The 21455-nt window shown below is 39.7% G+C and overlaps 1 protein-coding gene across 7 annotated transcripts in view; it reads left to right on the top strand.

Annotated features, from left to right (window-relative positions):
- Nucleotides 1-21455, top strand: part of LOC147172056 (protein MTSS 1-like) — a 36626-nt gene that overhangs the window by 4452 nt on the left and 10719 nt on the right. For all 7 annotated transcript variants that reach the window (XM_086078689.1, XM_086078693.1, XM_086078694.1 and 4 more), the window contains 5 exons: nucleotides 58-119; nucleotides 5741-5814; nucleotides 18191-18275; nucleotides 19183-19274; nucleotides 20008-20082. In XM_086078689.1, coding sequence (XP_085934815.1) covers nucleotides 58-119; nucleotides 5741-5814; nucleotides 18191-18275; nucleotides 19183-19274; nucleotides 20008-20082 — 388 coding nt within the window. The remainder of the gene's footprint in view (nucleotides 1-57; nucleotides 120-5740; nucleotides 5815-18190; nucleotides 18276-19182; nucleotides 19275-20007; nucleotides 20083-21455) is intronic.

Here is a 21455-nt window from a genome sequence, read left to right as displayed (position 1 = left end):
ATTGTTATGTAACTGTCAGTTGACATAGCAATGACATGAAGTTTTCCTTGTTTACAGAGCAGCTATCCGATATGGGAGGACTTTATCACCAAGGCTGGCAAACTGCAGTCACAGCTCAGGTGAGCTTTTGCTTATGCAACACATTTGCATGATTATGATGACTAGTCACTTTCACTGACTCAGAAATGAGCACGTGTACATTCAAAACTAATAATATGTAACTAGTAATAATACGTGAAGTGATATGCCCTTTTGACCAACAAACGCTGGCAGTTTAAATAAGCCAGAAACCCTCAACATCCTTTCTGCCCATCTGTCCGTTCATTTCTTGGTCTTAATTGTCCTTTTTAAAGCTGTCAATTTGCACACCTCCTGCCAGTTTTATGCTAACAATGGCCGCCAATTCTCGCCACTTCTTGGCCGGCTTTAAGTGGCCACGTGTCAATAGACAAACAATTTACGACAGCTGAGATAAAAAGCTTATTGTTCTCCGAGTACTTTAACTATGGATGTCCTGCAGTCTGGAATATTCTTTGATTAATAGTGCACGGCAGATCTCTCGCCGTATAAATGTCCACGTGTTGCGGGACAGACTCATAGTGACAGCGGTATAAAGGCTGAGGGACTTAACAATAGCGTCCAGAGGCCACGCGGTGTTCCATTCCTCCGTTTTCTCAGTGTTACCACTGATTCATGGTGATATGTTATTCGAGTGTTACCATCATGTTGGGGTTAAATATGTGACCTTGTCATACTTAAGCTCAGGGGAGCATTTGTGGTCTTGTTGCTAATGACTGCCTATTTGACAGTAAGGTGTCTGTGGTTCTGTGCACTGCGGTAGTGGGAAAAGTACATTGTGACCAGCAAAAAGCCCAGTGATCGAACCAGCAAAAACTGGCACTAAAGGTAGCGACATTAACTTCTAGGCCACTGACCGTTCTGGTGAAAAGGTTATTTGGACCTATGTACCTGAGTAGTTGTTGCAATTAAACAGTTGAATGAGATTCTAATCATGTAAATTGCTGTGATTTGTTATACAAATTTTATCGAAACGACATAAGGTTCTTTGTAGCTCACCTTGATGTGCCTTCCAATTAAATAATCGGGCTGTAGGAGACTATCAACCTTATTCCTGAGGGCTCTGCTCTAGAAACAAATACGGGCACGACTTCCTGTAAGACAGCGGAAGAAGCAGTAAGCCATTTGTAACAGTGGCTTTCTTTTAGCGTTTAGAAATGTCTTGCACATCTTGGGAACGTGTTACATACGCTTTTGGTGGCAACATGAAGAAGTTGAATCTGTGATGACAAAGAGTTTTAAGTTTTAAAGATGCAACATGGACAATCTGGTCACATGCTATTTTAAATGTGATTTTATCCTAAACGATCTTTCCAAAATGTAAAATGTGTAAATGTTACACATGTTCAATATTTCGTCGGCTTTGCGGTTCAAATATAATGTCAAATGTATTTGTGTGTACGTAAAAGGAGAGAGGAATATTTATTGCAGGGAAATCTTGAGAGCCCCTATCCAGCCTGTCATCCATGCCTCCCTCCTCCAACACAGCTGAATCAAATGATCAGCTTCATCAGTAAGCTCTGCAGAAGCCTGGTAACGATCCTGATGATATGATTCAGGTGTGTTGGAGGAGAGAGATGGAAGAAAGCCTGGATAGGGCTCTCGAGGACCGAACTTGGAGATCTGATTTATTGGATATGGACAATCCGAGTCATGAGTGCAGTGCTATTTATAGTCCGACTGTTGTCGTATTAAACTTTGCCCCGATTACTGGACTTAAACTCAGCCGTAGGCTGCAGTGGTCGTGCCAGCTGTACTGATGCCATTCCTACTGCATAGATTACAAGTGTTCAGTGTCCTAATGGTAAACCACGTTGCAGCCTTTTTGGTCTGCTTTAATGTTTTCTATAGCCACTTCCAATTTGGCAAAAGTAGTGCCCTCGACCACCGCATAGCCACCCCTACTCCCTATCCACCCATGAAGCTCTGTAATCTTTTGTGGGACTAGGTTACATAGAGGGACACACACATGCTAAAACACAAACACACCCACCTTGCCGCTTTGGCTCGGATAAGTAGCAGCGCTGTGGCATGTGTCTATGTGTGTAATGATGTCCTTGGGGTACTGCTCTGTAATTTAGCCCCTCTTCACCCCGCTCACAAAGCAACTAGGAAATCATCCGATTACAGTGTTCAGCCATTTTTTTGGTCCAACTACGGTGTTTTCCCCCCTCCTGCCCATTTTTTTATTTGAGCGCAACACTGCTTGAAATAAGTAATATGGTGTAGAATAAAGGCTAGCTGATTTCTAATCATGGTCTCCCTTGCTTCGGTGTGCTGGCTGATTGATGCAGCTGTGCCTTAAAGGGCTAAGAATTTATTTTGGGTTTGACTTCATTGGGAAAAGGAAATACACCAATAACATTTAAGCTTGGTTATGTAGAAACGATGCAGACAGACAGTATATACAATGCAGTGTAATATTGTACTGTACATATTAATATGCATGCAATGGGTAAAGCACAGTTGACATATATAATCATATTGAAATTGTTGGAATTTAGTGTTTCAAAAGGGGTGTTTAATTCACCCTCTTTCCAGGATCCAAATCAACCACAGCTACATTCCAGTTTCGACTGCACTAAGAATAGATAGTGGCAGCAGCACTCAATGTATCATTGTCAGAGGCTGAGCACTCTGCTATACTATGCCACAGTTTTAAGTGGAGTGTAGGTTGGCTTGGTCAGGCTTCCCTGAACTGGCTATGATCAAATTGAAATCTCTCACCTCAAGGACAGGGCGCGTTGAGATATTTATGTATGAATATTTATAAGATAGTTCTTCTACTGAGAGAAATCCAGAGTTTTCTCTTGAAGCCTAATTTCCATGTCTTGAAACATTTTTTTCAATGAATAACTTCAGCTGACCAGACTTCGTGAGAGCATTCACTCCATGAGTACATAGTATTGGGTAAACGATCTGTTGGACGTAGCTCCTCCAATGCCAGCGCTCTGCTTGAAATAGAAAGGAATCTGACTGTGCCTACACTATGTTGTGTTTTTTCTTCTGGTCAAGCCACACCCTTGAATCTTTTGGTAAACTCTGCCCTCAAACCTATTAACCATTACTACATTTTTATGAGCTATTTGTGTGATCAGAAAACTAATATTCTGTCACTGATTCAATACGGAAATCTTAAGGCATTTTTTTGCACTTAAACTAAATTCTTAAACTCAGTGTAATTTTTGTCCTTTGTCACATTTGTGGCAACCTAGATGTAATCTAAAGCAGCAAAATCAAGCCACTAACTGGACATTGGGAGAAGTGAAGCCACTGGTAGCCATCTTACGTTGCCATTTTTAAAAAATCCGCCTAACTTGAATACATTGATTTCTCCGCAGCATTGTCACGTTATTTTCTGCCTCTATGGCAAAAAATACCACCGTGTATGACATCTGGGAGAAGCGCTACATGTATATTTCATCACTAAGAAAAAGTGAAAGCAAAAAAGAAAAGAAAAATATTGCTGCGAAATGTAAATCTGACTTCTTTGAGTCACAATTGTTGATATTGAGTTAATATAATCTGAATGGTTGATGCAAACAGGGAAGTTCGCCCTTTGAGAGGCTCTCATGACTCCATACATGGATACTAGTGTAAAACACGCACTGATATCAGTGTTTTTAGTGTAAAAAATAACAGAAGTTGTCACGAACAGTGGCAACGTAAGATGGTTGCCCTCTGGCTTCAGTCACAAGGGGCAAATTGAGAGTCCATTCACACAAGTCTGTGAAAGTCCCGTTTGCTGTCACAGTTTGCCGTTGGACCTCGGAAATAAACAAGTGTTGACAAATTAAGGCACTCAAACTTTAAGAATTATTATTATTATTTTTGTCTCAGTGCCTTGGAAAATAGAGCACATTTGTTTTTGTAGCTCATATGACCATCGTCTCTGTTGAGAGCAGATACCTTTTTGAATGCTCGCACACATACAGGCGACAACAAAAGAGGCTTTCATTCCCAAACCTGTGATCTAAATTTGCGTTCAGTTGCGTGTCAGAAGTAGTCCATCAGTATGTTTGCATGCACTAAATGCATTAGATGAAATGAAGCCAGAATTTTAATGCACATTTAACACCTTAATCCGACAATATTTGACTTTTTAAAAGTATTAACCGACCCATGATATTGACTAGATGTCACGGACTTCCGACTTCCGTAAAACACACAGCAATAATGTTTCCGGTTACTGTTGGCCGCGTCCCAATACTGGCTTTTCACCTCCCTCATGCAATAAATCATATTAACTCATTCATTGACGACTATAGACGTCAAAAATTCATGTGAACTATTTATGTTATTATATTTTATTATCTTTTTCTTGTTAGCAAAAGTGGAAACAAAAATTCAACTAATAGAAATAGTTCAAATGAATTTTTTATGTCTATAGCCGTCAATGACAGTGAATGAGTTAATGCCAACTAATGTGGACAAATACTGCACGCACATCATCGCGCCGCGCAACAAACGCGCCTACAGTGATTTCACCCGCACTGTCGGCATAAATGCCATTGCAGTATAAAAGGCTCCATAAATCTATTCGTGCGAGTATTGGGACGCGGCCAATTACGACATAACCGGAAACGGAAACAAAGTTGATGGCTGAAAAGTCGGAAGTCCCGACTCCTCCGTGGCATATAGTCCATTGGAAACCAAAGATATTCCCGAAAAAAGACAATAATACCGGTACATATAATGCAGTATGAAGAAAATATGTCTGTATTTATTTAGATTTTGTCACAACACCAGTAAACAAACTTATGCCTTTGCATTTTAAGTTAGTGTAAATACAAAAAGTACAGTACTGTGCCTGTTAAATGTAATTTACCCAAGTAAGAATTTGCATAATACAACAATGAAGATGTGGCCATAAAGGAATGAATATAAAATAATGGCATGTGCAACGGAGACTAAAACTGTTTTGAAATTCAGCAAAATCTATTCAATGCTCTTACCATACCAGTATTTACTTTTCATCAGCACACAATAATTCCATGAGGACTAAACTCCACTATAGGAGAGTCAAGGTCGAGAACACTGCCACATATACAGAGCTGTAAAGTTGTCCCTTTTACCACTCACCTTGCACCATTTACCAAGTAGCAAATAGCAGCGAGCCACCTTTCCTTGTTGAACCTGCACCGCTAAATGACCTTAAATGAACATGATCGCCATCCAGTGGAGAGGAGACCGACATGATTTAGCCAAATATTGAATTTTTACCAGTGCACGTTAACTGGGACTTCACAGAGAAGTGTGGAAAAAGTGGAACGTCACGGAGCGTGAACTATGTCAGTCAGCTGATTCATTTGTGCATGCCCACACCGTCCGTGTATGTTGGTTAACCAATCAGCAGCACCACTGCTGAGGCTACTATTAGCCAACAGTCAAACTGAATTAAATCAAATGTGACTGGATTTAAGGCCTCTATGCTAATGGGTTTTGACCACTGATGACTACATGCATACAAAATGTCAAATTTTCATTGGTTTGCTGTTTCATGAGAACAGAGAGCAGTGCTCAAATCACCTTCAGTCACTTTTTTATATACGTTTTGTTACCAACACATGGACTGCAAATTGATACTTATTCTGTAGGGATTGATCAGCCAAGTGTTTTATGTAACAAAAGCTTCTTCTTTTCTTTGTTTTCCCTCTTCTAGGGCCACAGTGGTTGCCTTGGCTGCCTTCTTGGATGCTTTTCAGAAAGTGGCTGACCTGGCAACCAACTCGAGAGGTAGGAATCAAATCTATAGGTCTGTGCCATTTAGCAGGTGCTTTGGTGAAGAGAACCTCAAATAAAAAAAAAAATCTCAGCAGTCCTGACACATTAACCAGCTTAAGTTGTGCATTGTAATAAGTGGAGTTATTTTTTGGGGGGTTAGTTTCTTTATGGGTGTTAAATCCATCACTATACTGTTTGTAGCACCAGAGTTGGCTCCGTTCTGCGTGTGTGTTTGTGTGTGAGCAATCTGCTCCCTCCCTAACATCGACTCCCTCCAACTTCCTCTCCCCTTCTTTATAAACATGAGATGACAGGCTGGCATATCCATTCATCACCTTACCTGCTGAATTGGGAATGAGGGGACTGTCACTGAGCTTCGGTCCTCTTTTGGATCCTTGATTTAGTACCATTCAGTCACTGTGTTGTTATTCTGTACTGGCTCTTTTGTCACTCTCCCACTGCATATTTTCCCTTCGTGTGTGTGCGTGCGTGCGTATACATAATTTACTTGCTCATAACACTTGTTTCCCTTTGCTAAGACAGTTTCTCTAATTATTTGATCAAATTGTCCTTTTTAAGGGGACAGAACATGCTTTTTTCGTTTATCTGCAGCGTACAGGAAAGAGATGCAACATAACCAGATAATCAGCATATCATTTCATTCTCAAAGCCGCCAGCCACGTCTGCAGTTGATTGACGTCGTGAACTGTAGCCCGGCATGGTATTAAGACTGACAAGTTGATCTTTGCACCGACTTTGATATAGGACAAGTCTGTTATGTTTATAGTTATATAGCACTTTAGAATAAAGTTATTACTCTGGCACTGTTATCAGATGTCAGAAAGCTGATAATATAATTTCCTAAGAGACTGTGTGGGTTCTGGTCAAACTTTAACTTTGGTAGAATTTGATTGGAATAATAAGGTAACTTGTGTGTGTGTGTGTATTTCTTTTTTATGGGGGGGGGGGGGTGGTGGGGGTCTTGAAGTAAATCTATCGAGTGTTTCATCCAGGACAATACATTTTGGTTGCTGCCCAAAAATTGTTGCTGATTGAGAAAAAAAAGAGATAAAAATGTTGTTTCATTGTGTGTATTTGTATATGTTTTTTTTTTTTAACATGAATACATTGGTACACTGACTTATAAGTTAGATTGTTCCTTGATTGCGGTCATTACTCAATTAATTTGTTTATCCAATAGTGAGAGACACACTCAGGATTTATTTATTTTCCTGTCTTATCAAGATTTTTTATGAAAAATGTCCCTGAGATGTGATTATTGCCGTGCAAACAGTCCTCTATGACAAAACATGCAACAATATGCTATTAATTTTTAATGGCCAATTAATTCCCATCTCTATTCAAGTCACCACCGATTCGTCCACAGCCCTATAAACTGAACGCGTGCATGTGTGTACTCTAATCCTATACTCTACTCACGTCAGAAGCTCTACTTTTCCAGCCTGTTTGGTTTTGTCTGATTGGTAGGTAATGATAAAAACTTCTACTGTAGATGCAGCTAGTATGTTCGAATAGATAGTTACTACATCTTTGATCCATTCTGACATTTTTACAGGTTAGCATTAGCCCTGTGTATAGTCAGTACCTGCCATTAACATTTATTTTGCCCCTCTTGGAATAGTTAATTTTCCAAAGCCCTTTTAGGGCTACAGTATTGTTAAGTTAAACACTCCACATAATTTCCTGTCAATAGGTGTACATGTTTTTTTCCTTCAATAACATCTGTTGTATGTTTGTTGCACATTTTAAAAGCAGCTACAGTATCTTCTTCCCGTGTTTGATTCCTAACTTATTTGCGCTCAAAAACGTATAAATACATTCTATTTTAAATATTACCATGCTCCCAAAGACATATTTATACGTTTGTGTGTGTGTGTGTGTGTGTGTGTGTGTGTGTGTGTGTGTGTGTGTGTGTTTGTGTGTGTGTGTGTGTGTGTGTGTGTGTGTGTTTTATGCTAGCGCATACAGAAGGCTTTGATGCAGCCTCTGAACTGAAGAGAATGCATGAACGAAGCAATGGTAGTTATTACAAAAACGGCCAGCAGGTGGCAGCAGAGTATAAGCAATCAATCAGGGCCATGTTGCAAAGAGCTACTTTCCCGACTGTTTTAAACAGATTTGTGAATAATGATAAAACTTAGCTATTTTCTAATGCTAATTGCTGCGAAACAGAAACATAGAAATATACTTTTTTTTCCTGATTCCATGTTTTTGTAGCAATAGTACACAATATTCTGTGGGCCTTGCAAAATCAGTCAAAAATAGCCGCGAGCGAAGGGAGTTGCTTCAGTGAAAATGGCTGGGAGTGAATGAGTTAATTGTACACTCCATTCCATTTTGTGTTTCCAAATTCACAGGTGATGATCCAGCACAATAATTCACCAAAAATCCTTGTTTAGCCTGTGGTGACTTTGTAAATACAACACTTACACTATCTATCTACCAAGTCCATCTTTCGTCATTTATTTTTTTGTGTGTGCACAAACAAATCTCACTTGCAAATATTGTGCTGCAGTTGTCAAGAGTGTTTTGTGGTATTGTAACCCACAAAAAAATATTGATTCACAAAGAAAACTCATGTTCTTTTTTTCCAAATCTGTTGGGTGTACTCATTTATATTGAGCACAAGAATGATTTCTTTAAATGTATGCTGTAGATTTAAAAACACACGGTAAATCACAAAATCCAGTGTTAGTAAAGGAAACATAATATTGTGCACAATTTTACAATTCACATTACAACCACTCTTTCGGGTGAATTCTTTGTTGTGCTTAATGAGGGTCCATATTAGGCAAAAGGTCATGCAAGTAGACATGGGAAAGTTGAGTTAATGTACACTAATAGCTCAGAGTTCATTAAATGTAGATGAGGAACAGCAGGGTCCAAAACTCTAAAAGGCATATATGAGCTTAGTAATGAGCGTTAGTCTACATGAACTCAATACGGTCTTTGATTGTAAGAGTTAAAAGGGGCCAAAACACTTAACATTAAACCCCGTGTATGCCATGGAGTGCACTGGACTGTTCACATCACAAGTGTGTGCATAAGAGTTAGCGTGTGCATTTGTGTACATTTTGTCCAGCACACGCTAAACACATTTGCTCTTGGGTTTGCCAAGTTATGTGCTCATCAGAGAGCCTGCCGTTCCCTGTCACCTCGTTTTAGTCTGTGCTGCAGAGCGCTTATCACTCACTCAAAGAAAACAGTCTGCTTGGTTTCATTAAACAGCTGACAGTTTTTTTATATATATAAATGGGGGGAAAATGACAAATGGTTAATGAACATAATGCAATTCCTCCGTTTGTGCATTGGCGTATGTTTCAATTCTCCCTGTGACCAGAGAGCTGTGTATATGGAGGAAAAAAAAAAGGGCTTTCCCTCTGTGCCCTGCTCAATTCATTGCTTGGCTTCTCTTACAGAGCAACCTCAGATCCTGAATTAGTCCCCTGCCTCAATGCCTCCTTTGAAAAGTTTGTCCTCTTTTTCACTTTTAGCCTGAGCGCGTACGTTGTCTGTCCTCTATCGAGCTTAGAATCTCCTTCTCTGTACAAGTTAGGCGCATGGCGCTGAATCGAGTCTCTGTTCTCAACGTTTGACCTGACCCCACCCTGAGAAACTTACAAATCACTGGAGCCAGCAATTAAACCACCTAAATGGTCAAAAACACACTCAGCCATAGATTTATGAGCTCTTTGACAAGTACAAGCCTGCGCAACCTTGTGTGCACACCCTCAAGCACGAGAAAAAGTACAATTCCATTAATGCCGCGTGAAGTTTGTGTACACTGCAGCCATCTGAAAAATTAGCCAAAGTGGACTTGGTTTTCAGTAGCCAACTGAACAATAAAAAACTTACAGACGGGCTCCAAAATGTCCTTGTCGTGGAATTAAGGGACACTGAAGTATGTGCGCTTCAGAGCGAGGACGGCTGTTTATTGACAAGGACAGAAAAAACAAACGTGGACTAAAATATTTCAAGACACAGGAAAATAGGCTAAACATCCTCGAGTCAGAGGAGGAGAGTCATTGGCGCATATGTGTGTCACCAATGATGTTTGCGGGTGTTGTCTCTGTTTGCACTCTGTTTTTGTTTAAACATGAACCTGATCAAACCAGTGAGTCGTGTCGGGAAAGCGGTCCCATGTTTTCTAAAAGTAGTTTTTCCTTTCTTTAACGAGTAACGCTGAACATTTGTACTGAAGACCACAGTCGGCCGCCAGCCAACAATCCAACCTCTGTTCTGTACTACCATGTCAGCTCTTATATTCTCACACTAGGTTCCATAGATATGGTGCTGCTACCTTACAGGACCTTGACTGAAACCCAAATAAAACAAGAGCATTTAATCTGGCCATCGTCTGTGTGACTTTGACAGGAACTTTGGCTTTCATGTTGGACAACGAAAAATGAAACTTTGTCTAGCACATTCTGTCTTTTGTTTTCTTGCCTTCTGCAGTGTTTTCTTTTTTGTATTGGCAGGCCTATCTACACTAATGCTTGCCAAGCTAGGTGTTTATCAGGTGGTGTGTCAACTCAAGCAAACTAAACTTAATCATGAGGAACTTTAAGCCAAAGTGGTAGAAGGTTGAGAGGCCTTGAGACGATAAACAAAAGTAGTTATTTTGTGTGTGAATTGTTTGGGCAACTGTAACAAGACTTGGGATGCGTGCCTTTCACATTTGTGCTGGTGCGGCAATCGATACCTGTACTGTATTTGCAGGGCTGATCGATTTCAGGAAAAAAATTTGAATCGCAATTTTTCTGACAGAAATAGTTTTTGATTTGATTCGCGTTTTTTTCCCTACTAGGTAAACTAACATTTACAAAAATGACGGAAACTTACATCATACCATCCAAAAATTAAAAAGAGACAGCCAGTCAAAGCAAACGAATTAGCTCCAAAGGGAACTACATTTCTCGTTTGGGCAAACTCTGATTTACGTCATTGAAAGAATTGGTTGACTTCATAGTTTTGGGAATTGTGCAATACTTGTAGTGACTGTTGAAGCCACTCAGTTAGTGACTTGTCCTGATTGTTCTTTGTTGTGCTATAGACACTTCATGAAGCTCTCTGAATGAATGATGTGCTTGTGTGAAGACCCTGTGTGTATGTGGGCGGGCGGATGGATATGGGGTGACGCTGGGTTGGATAATGTCACCTCACTTGCACATTGGGTGGGTGTAATCTGTTGGTCATTATTTCAAACAAGGCAGTGTTGTGTTCTGTTGTACTTCCAAACTGCTTGGTTTCTTCTGTTTATCTGGTTTTAATTATCACCAGTATGCCCAACTAGAGGACTATCCCTTCTCTAGTTGGTCACATTGTACAGGCGAGATTTTTGTGGTCTCCTTTATACAAAGCTTTACCTTTAACTCATTCACTGCCATTGACAGCTACAGACGTCCAAAAATCATTTAAACTATTTCTATTAGTTAATTTTTTTATTTACTTTTGTTAACAAGAGTATGAAAACCTAGAGAGAGAAAAGGTATTGTACATTTTGAACAGATATAAAATTTGTGATTAATCGTGAGTTAACTAGTGAAGTCATGCGATTAATTACGATTACTAATATTAATTGCCTGACGCCCCACATTTTTTAATAATCTTTTCTTCTTTTTTTTTTAAGAATATAAGATTATTAAAAATTAGGGACGTCAGGTGATTAAAATGTTTAATTGTAATTAATCACATGAATTCACGAGTTAACTAATGAAAAAAAAAGTTCTAGGTTTTCTTACTCATGTTGACAAAAGTAGAGAAAAAAATGTTAAACTAATAGAAATAGTTCAAATGAATTTATGGCAGTGAATGAGTTAATAAGACGTCAGTGTAACACAGACATGAGATGGTCAATATAAAGATTAAATAACATGAATAAGTACCATTCCAACATGGCTGATGCCAGGACAAAGACGTTTATACAGGTAGGTGTATTGTGCAATATGGATCATGCAGTTGTGCCTGGTACACCAATAGACGTATATTTTGCACTTTCACTTGGTCATTTAAAAAAATAGATCATAATTGTATCCTGAAAAATTGTGTATTAGTACATTTACACTTTTTAGAAGAGCAGAATACACTCTTGCTATCTCAATTGGATCCCGGCCATTGCATCTGTCGGTAAGGAACACTAAAGAGGGAGGTCGTAGGGATTGAGCTGTTGGTTAATTTGTTCAGTAAAATTGCCATTTGTCAGCTATCTGTTCTTGTTTGTCTGTGCTCTCAAGCCCTCGTTAGCATTCAGGCTGCAAAACCACACAGAGGTGGAAGATTCAAATTGCTACAGTCAACTCCATTGCATTTCATTTTGACACAAAAACGGTACTTTTCATTCAACTGTTCTGGCTCAGCCTCATATCCCCCTCATTTTCCTCTTCTGTCATCAGCTGTTGATAGATGTTTTCAAACAGTTTTTTTTTTTTTTTTTTGCATGTCACAACCTGTCGCTTTGGAGCAGGTGCGTGTTTGTGTGTGTATGCGTATGCTTGCCCACAGCGGTGCTTGTGTGGGTTCCCACTGAGGCTAGACATTCTGACAATGGAGTGTGTAGGATGCCAGAGTAAGACCGCTGAGGAAGCTGCCTGTCTGTCATCTGATCTATTACGGGAGTGGCACATCCACCACCATTCAGGACAACTGATACAACAGGTTATTATTCTAAAAGGACATTTTTTTTACGAAGCAGAACTGCTATTGTACAAAATATTTTCATTCTAGCAATTTAAATGTTGCTATTTTGCAAAATAAGTACTCTACACCATTGAAAGTAGACATTTTAGAATTATTTCACAACATTTCAAGCACAGATTAATCTTTTTTTTTTCTTGTGTTTACTGCAATTTGAATGGGAAAAAAATGAAATTGCTTTTCAAAGGGTTTCATACATGTACTGTATTATTCATTGTGAATACATCATAATGACAACCTGATTACACAGCCACATAAATCAGTGAATGAAACACGAGCCATTAACAGTGCTATGTGGGTGGCTCAATCTGGACATGCCAACAGCTCCAAAAGGAAAGTGTGTACAGCAGAAATATCCAAGCTAAGGCCTGGGGGCCATTTGTCTAACCTACACTATGCTATTAAAAAAAAAGAAAGAAAGAAAAAACAAAGGATGGAGGTGAAAATAAGAAGTTCCAAGTTTTTCAAAGTGGTTCTTACATTCTTTGACTTTTCTGTAAATTTAGATAGTATTGTGTCGCAGAGAAATAGAAACGCTATTCTTTTCTATAGAAAGAATATTTAGATACAGAATGCCGCAAAAATGTGTTTTTTTGTTTTCACTGATAGAAGCGGTAAGAAAAACATACTATTGGTTTAACATTCCTGCTGCATTTTTCACAGCTATGCAGAAGTGTACAACAGTGGAAAACTCTAACCAGGCTGTAATTTGTTCTGGGATGCTGGTTGACCTCTGAATTTGAAACTTGGGGTTTCCCATCCGAAATATTGCAAATGGGAATAAGCAGTTCCGAATCAAAACAATTGCGTCATTAAAAGAAAAAAAACTGTTAACCAGCTTTTAGCGTAGCCTTCATGTTCCCTTCAGCTCTTTAATTAGTGAGCCAACAGATCACTGTGCCTCAGTCCAGCTGGGTGAGTATATATGCGTATGTTTGAATCCAGCTGTACGGTCTCCAGCCTCTTATCAGTGTAACCACTACCCTGTCAAACATCTGTTGCTTTACATGCTGCCGGAATTAAAACAACCTGTGTGTCCTCTAAGCAGCTCGGATTGAATGTTTGCCTGAATTTCTGGTCATGATTATCAGAGGTGGGCATTGTCATTGACTGGAATTGATGATTGATGGAAGTGCCCACCTTTTGGCATGTGCTTCAGCACTTTCAGCAAATGCTTGATAATGCTTTACTCGGTGCTCAGTCCGAAAATTTTTCAGAAGGCTTCGCTGAAAGTGCTGAAGCACACACCGAAAGGTGAGCACTTCCATCAATCATCGATTTCGGTCAATGACGATTCCCATCTCTGATTATTATTTACATCACATCGCACCGACCAGGTCCCCAAACAATTAGTTTTTTTTTACTATTTGTCTGTGCTGTTGTCTTTGTAAATATCCTGCATTTGGTTCTGATTTCTGCACTAATTTATTATAATAAAAAACATTTTTCAAAAAGTTGATATTTGCAAGCTGGTGTTGCACATTGACACAGACTTGAACACGGTCCCTCCACTGTCATCATATCTGTGTAACACTGCCCCTTCAGCACATTTTCACTTTTATATTGTATAATTAACAAGCAGTTTTAGAACGTCTTTCTAATTAAAGTACACAATCACACGTTCAAATATGCTTTTACATACCAAGGAACAATGTAGAATGCCACACAATTCCATGGATGTGGACGGTCATTGTCTTTCAGAGAGCAAGCCAAGTCATTCAAACTGATTTTTGCCTCAATTTATTTTTTACTTCAAAATGCAATTGCACCCGACTTGCATCTTTGAAAGGGTCAATTTAGCACTATTGTGCACTAGAATGTAGGAATGTCACTTATTTTGTTTATGAGTATATGAGACAGCCAGCTACACCGCTCCACATACACGCTTACGGCAGTTTGGTGGCTTCGTCTGCCAGTGAGGTGCTTGCAGCTTGTTTTTGCGTGCTCGTGTTGACATGTGTGAGACAGCGTGTGTGGCACATAACTGGAACCGTGTCACTGTCTATTTCTGTCAGAGGTCACAAGATGCTAGACAGAGTAGATGCAGTGTGTTTACGGCAGTTTTATCCTGAGAGAGGACCACAACAGTTTCCCAACAATAACATGGGAACATTCACGTTTAGCCACCAGAATGCTTTTACTACATCTATTGCACAGCAAGGAATGCATGAGTGTGGACTTTGTGCCAGGATTAATCAGAATATTGTTGTACTAGTGAAAATGGACAGGGAGTTGATATTGGCTTCAAGTTAGTTTTCTAAAAACAAAGAGCACCTAAAATCATATGAACTCAACTGTATTATATGGGAAGCCAGACCATTAAATATGCTCCAGTATATACATGCCTCTTTTGCAAAAACTGACACGCAAGACCATAACAGAAGATTTACGTTTATCTGGCCTTAGCTTTTACACAGAGCCAAGCAATGTGCGATCGTGCAGCACTGCATCCCGCTGCCAGATCATTTGATGCATGACATGTCAGTGTCATAATCTAGTGTGCCATATGAAATACTCGTTGGACAGCAACACAAAGGGAGACGTTTCGGGCTGGGTTAAGTTACAACTTACACCTCCCTTCTACAGGCAGTACAGCATTCCCTTACATAGATTTTGTACTGCCTTTGTTACTACTTTGGTATTACCTTTGCGCCACCCCAAACCCCCATTCCCCACTCCACCCCACTTATCCCACATATCAGCTCAGCACCGTTTATTAGAGATAGACCGATGGTTTTTTTTCAGGGCCGATACAATACCGATTATTAGTAATCAAGAACGGCGATAACCAAAATTTGGAGCCGATATTCATTTTCACTAAAGGGGAAAATATTGGCATCAAAAATTTAAAAAGTACAAACTCCAGATTTTTTTTAAGCATATGTTTATTAAACAACATTTAGGGTTCGTAAAAAATATTGGGGTTTAATTTAAAAAAAATCGGAGTTATTAGTCAATAGACGCCTTTGTTTTACAAATCTAACAAAAAGTTCAGGAATCTTCCAGGGGCAGTAGCATCATGTCTTCAATAGTTAAATAAAAACTCAAGTAAATAGCACTTATCGGCCATATGATTATTCGAAATGGCCGATGCCGATATTCGTCAAAATGCTGAATATCGGTACCGATAATCGGCCCAGCCAATATTCAGTCTATCCCTACCGTTTATCCAAAACAGCCACGCAAGGGTGAAAAAAGTGTTAAAAATGCCGTCTTCAACACGTAGTGTAAAAGGGCTACACGTACACATGCAGTTTCCATGGTAACTGGCAATTGTTGCAGATGCCACATTGACACAGCTACACACTCTTGCCCTCATAGGAAGTCAGCATCAACAGTACAGTAGACCCATTTGTGACTGCCCATCACGTTTGCCTGCATGGCTCATTTCAGGTATTGCGGTCACTTTGCCAACCCTTGACAGAGGTAGTCTTGTTAGGCGTGTGCCACATTTCTGTGAGCCGACTGTTGCCTTTACATATGCTTCATATCAAATCCAGATGTACGGGTGTGGTAGTAAAAAATTCATTATCAGCTGAAACCAAACCCTTCCCCTGACAGTGCGGACTTGAGCTGCTGAATTACTGTGCAATGAATAGATTTTGCCAGTACAAACACTTACTTGGGCCGTGTGGCCTCCCTTTGGTACGCTGACATCTGTTAGTCCCACCCTCAAGAATAATATGCTGTCTAGTAGTGGATGGATGGATGGATGGATGGATGGATGGATGGGACGACTAAGCCTTATCGTTGTTTCCAACCTTTAAGTGCATGCTGCACCAGTTGTGCTTGCAACAGAGGGATTCACACTTCACACGAGAGCACAGTCCCACACATCCACACATAAGAACCTGTTGACCCCAACCTTTTCCCACATGCAGACAAAAAGTTGTGCAAATGCAAATAGACACGCAGGATCAGTCCCACACAGAAACTTGAGCACTGAGCAGTCACACAAAGGTTCCGTCAGCCATCATGAAGTCACCGTGTCGACATCCAGCCTGAGGCCTTCCAGTACAGGACAGCTACTGAGCCTTCAGGAAAGGAAATGACACGTGTCTTTAGGGATGTCACATATTCATATATTGCAGTTGTAAAAGTGCCTCAATAATGAGCTGTTGTGTTTAAAATGTGAGTTTTGGGTCAGCTCGTCAGCATGTCATGGCCTGGCTGCTACAGCTATGGCTCCAGACCAGAACCCTCTCCACTTCCTTGTTAGAGTACACATGCACCCAACTGGCTGCGTAACCCCATCACAAGAAATACACTGGTGTTTGGGTTTGACTGTTCCATGTGACTGAAATGTGCAAGTACTGTGGACAAAATGCCCGGTTGCGCCGGATTACCTAAGGGGTATGTTAATCGCCCGATTAAACAAATTTAACAAATAGAGTAAAGAGTTGAGCTGGAGGATGTGGCTAAAAAATGTATCACAATATAAGTACTGTATTTCATATCAGTCATCAAGGTTATTTTAGTTAACAAAACTAATGAGATAACTACCGTGAAACTAAAATTGAAAAAGCATTTTTGTCAATGAAACTAAATGAAAATGCTTCTTTTTTTTTTAAAAGCCTAACTGAAACTACATTTTAGGTTTACTAAACTAATTATAATTAACTAAGTTATAGCAATAATGTGCACCAGATGACGTCCCGCCTTGGCAACAGCCTTGCTTGCGACATGAGAGAATTAGATTGCTCAGTGCTATTTTAGGCATATTTGTGACTATTTCTTTCATTTTATTGAGTCATAGACTGACTAAATTGACTAATTATGATGAAAACTAACAAGCGTGCTTGAAACTGGACTAAAACTGAGGCTAAATTTAAAAATAGTGGATAAAATTAACACTAGTGCAGAGACACTGTACAGATCAAATACTGTATCTTTTCAAAAAACAGCATACTACAGTTTCCACGTGACAATTTTTAGACGACTATAAATCTAGCATTTTAGTCCAAAAAACATGATTTTCTCGTTTTAGTCTAGTCAACATTTTAGTCTAGTTTTAGTCAGGACAGTCATTTTACCCCTGTATATTTTTCACATTTAAGATCTAAAACTATTTCACATAAAATTTTCTCTCATCTTTTTGATGAAAAACAACTTCACACACAATTAATCAACAAGTGGCTATTATGGCTCCATGCTAAGCGCTAGTGAGTTAGCCAGCATTAGTTAGCGGTTGGATTAACGTTTTTGTTGGAATGTTGTAGCCGTTGGACTAATGTTACGTTATAACTATAATTTAATTTCTTTTTTTAACATTTCACAGTCAATCCACCTCCTGTCTGTCCCATGTTTGTGCATGTTGCACTCTCTAGCTGCAGATTTGAAAGTGGGTGTCGCTGTGTGTCACAGTGACAGATTAGCAGACAAGATTTTACAAAATAATATAATTTTCGTCTCGTTTTTGTTCATGAACTAAAATATCCATAGATTTTAGCCCAAGTACAATTCCGTCTCGTCTTCATTAGTCGGCAAAATGCATACTGATCTTGTCCTAGTAATAGTTTATTAATGAAGGTTTTAGTCCAGTCTAATTTTATTCCGGTGAAAATAATGTGCGTTGACGAAATTATTTTTCTCACTACAACCAAACATTTCCTTTGGCACAGATTCACTGAACTTGCATTAATTGTGCCTGTGTTTGTCCATTTTTGTCTTTCAGGAGGCACCAGGGACATCGGATCAGCTTTGACCAGGATGTGCATGAGACATCGCAGCATTGAGGCTAAATTCAAACAGTTCTCCATGTAAGGAATTGAATTTGCGTGTGAATGTGTGTGGCACCTATCTTTGCTCAAGTACCACACGACTGACATTTATTTACATGCTAGCACTGTTTTGGTCAGTGCTTGACTGGAATGTAAGATTGTCTCGCTTTGCATGTACAATCAAGCCTGCCACCATGGAGTATGTCGTAACTCAACACATTTGGTGCTTTTCGACCCCCAATAAACATCTCAGCACATGTGATGTCGCTCAACGCGCCAAGTGTTGATGTCATGTGCTCTTCTGTGCGGGAATGCCCCCCGCAGGGCTGTACTGGTCAAGAGACGATGCATGTTTTAGTGCAGACCCTCACACATGCACACCACATATCTGTCTCCATTTCACACACACACACTACCCAGACAAGAGGCTCTAATTTCAGGTGGCATTTCAGCACATTCCTCTTGGATCTCCATAGCGGGGCCGTGTACATGGGTGGGGGCTCCAACTGACAGACACACAAGAGAGACAGACAGACAGAGAAATGTCTGCAAGTGAGGGTTGCAGTCTAATTTTAGTTGTATGCACTAAGCCTGCAGCTGCCGAGCACTCGCAGCTTTTTAAACACATTCATAAATGCGCAAATGCCTGGTGACTCAGTTAGGTAATGATCGACGGATATGACCGCGCAAGCTTCTAACGTTTTACTGTGACAGTTGGATATAAACACTGTTGCCCGGTCTCCTGCCTGTTAATGATTGATAAAAATAGACATCCCCTTTTGATTGTAATATCTGGAATACACGTCAATAAACTTTTACAGAGTAAGGTTGTAACATGAAAATGAAACGTGTCACAGTTTCAATAAAGTACACAAAAATGGAATGCCTGTAAATGTTTCTATCATTTTTCAGGATCAAATGAGAGTAACTTGTTTTTTTTCTACAGGACCTTCCTGGAAGCTCTGATCAACCCCCTACAAGAGCAGATGGAGGAGTGGAAAAGAGGTGTCTACACTTTGGATAAGGACCATGCCAGAGGTAGAACAGTCATAGCTCACTGACATAGGCCTGGCCCTGTCACGATAATTATTTTATTGTCTTATTGTTTGATAAATAAATGGACACAATAGTTTTTTTCCCCCCCAGATCTGATAACTTATCATTTAAATGGGTATTTGTCACGCTATTTCGTTCCTTCTTTTGTCAGTCATCTGGCTCACCTCTGTGTGAGGCGGCACACACAGACGGTGCGAACAGCGTTCAAGAAGGCTGAAAGAACTTGCGTTCTCGAAGCTGCGTTGTTCGATGGCGGTACGATTACAGAAAGTTGAGCGGAATCAATGGAATTTGTTCCATAGCTTAGCGCCACAGTGGGACTGTTTTGGATTCAAGCCAGATGAGCGCGAAACGGCCGGCTAACGTCAACAAGCTGGTATGTCGCATTTGTATGAAGAAAGTCGCGACACAGTGAACCTCAAAGTCCATTTAAAACACAACCATCCCGCCCGATATCTTCAGCTGGAAACAAACATGGTGGGACATGGAGGGCTGTCCATTTCCTGACTGCTTAACAGTTATAATCGCTTCACAGATAGTGTTACTGGCTGTATAGCGAAAGAGATGCAACTATTCAAAACCAGCATTTTAAAGGAATGCTGCAAACTTTTGATAGGCGGTACGAATGACCTAAAAACACAAAATCTGCCATTCGCCAGTTAGGGACATTTAACTCATTTCCTGCACACACTTTTGCTATGTTTGTCTTATCTAGAATATAAGAGAGCTCGGCAGGAGATCAAGAAAAAGTCATCAGACACACTGAAACTTCAGAAGAAAGCAAAGAAAGGTACAAACACACTTATTTTGCTTTCATCTTAATATTTTAGAAGTAGTATTTTAAAAGAAGCAACACGGTGATGTGTGGAGAAGTACTTTTTCCTGAACGATGACTTGTGCAAATCTGGTACAGCTAAACATTGCCTTACTTGGTAGCTTGCACAGGGCAGGGTTTTTTTTCTCTCTCTCTTAAGTTCTCTTGGCTCAGGTACCCACGTAAAAAAAAAAGTGCTGCAGAAAGTAATTGATGACATTTCCCTCCGCTTTGTTTTGGGATATTTATAATTTGACATTTTTAAACATTACAGTACTGACTGACCACAATTGAGACACTTCCAAAAGAAAGGTATCATTCTTTCAGTTGTTCTCATGTGGTTCTGATAAACGTCCTTCTCTTCCTGGAGCTGATATTTTGAGTAAGTTAGTCAGTGTCAATGCATAGGTAGGTAGATGTTTGTAATGCTTTGCAAAAACTGTTCCATTGTAAAGAAGACATCAAAATGAGCTGATACGGTATATCAGTTGGCTTAGGAGCCATATCCTAGGTAACTGAGACCCAGGGTCTTCTCTTTAAATGTGTCTTCCTCTGCCTCCTTTCCTTTTGTTTTCTCATGGCTTTTCTCTTTCAAGCTGTGCGGTTACACAGCATGTAGAATTAAACCTCAGACTCTCCACTTTCCGTGGCTTCCAGTCTCCGTACTGGTAAGCACAAAAAAGTGAATGTGTTTCTAGCAGGCTGAGAGCAGAAAGTATCAACGTCCCCCTATTTTTAAGTGAGATTATGATACTTTGCACTAATGTGCAGTTATCATGGTTTTTTGTCAACATACAGACTGAGTAACATAAACATTGTCTTTCTAGTAGTTTGGGATACAATGGATGAGCCACAACACCAAAACAACCATTAATACAATAATAATAATAGCTGCCCATAATAGTGGTTAGCTGTAACCTCAACTCTTAAGACTCGACTATACTATAGTCGGTGTATGTACACAAGGTTATAACAAACAGCCCATGACTGTGGCTTAATGTAATCATTGGTCATGTGCAATTTAGAGAGGTTAATCGTGTGTGAGTGCATGTCAATCGTGTGTGAATGTATGTCAAATCACATGTACATACACAGGCGGTATTCCAGTTCAGTTCCCACTGCTTTCTTGTTAGCTAAATTATTCAAAAGTGAAAACTTGTATGAATTTGTTAATAATAATTATTGGGGTTAACAGTTCATTCAACTTAACAAGAAATAAATGTAAAAAGTTATCAGTCAGTGTGTTGTGTGATGTTTTTTTATTTTTTTATTTTTTTATTATGGAGGCTAGCGTGTTCAATGGCCAGACTTACACAGATGAGTGATGCAGGGAGTGTGTTAAAGTCTGT

Source organism: Leptonotus elevatus, chromosome 6 (assembly GCF_054856555.1).
Source record: "Leptonotus elevatus isolate MCC_2025b chromosome 6, RoL_Lele_1.0, whole genome shotgun sequence".
NCBI classification, from domain to species: domain Eukaryota; kingdom Metazoa; phylum Chordata; class Actinopteri; order Syngnathiformes; family Syngnathidae; genus Leptonotus; species Leptonotus elevatus.
This window is presented reverse-complemented; position numbering and strand designations above follow the sequence as displayed.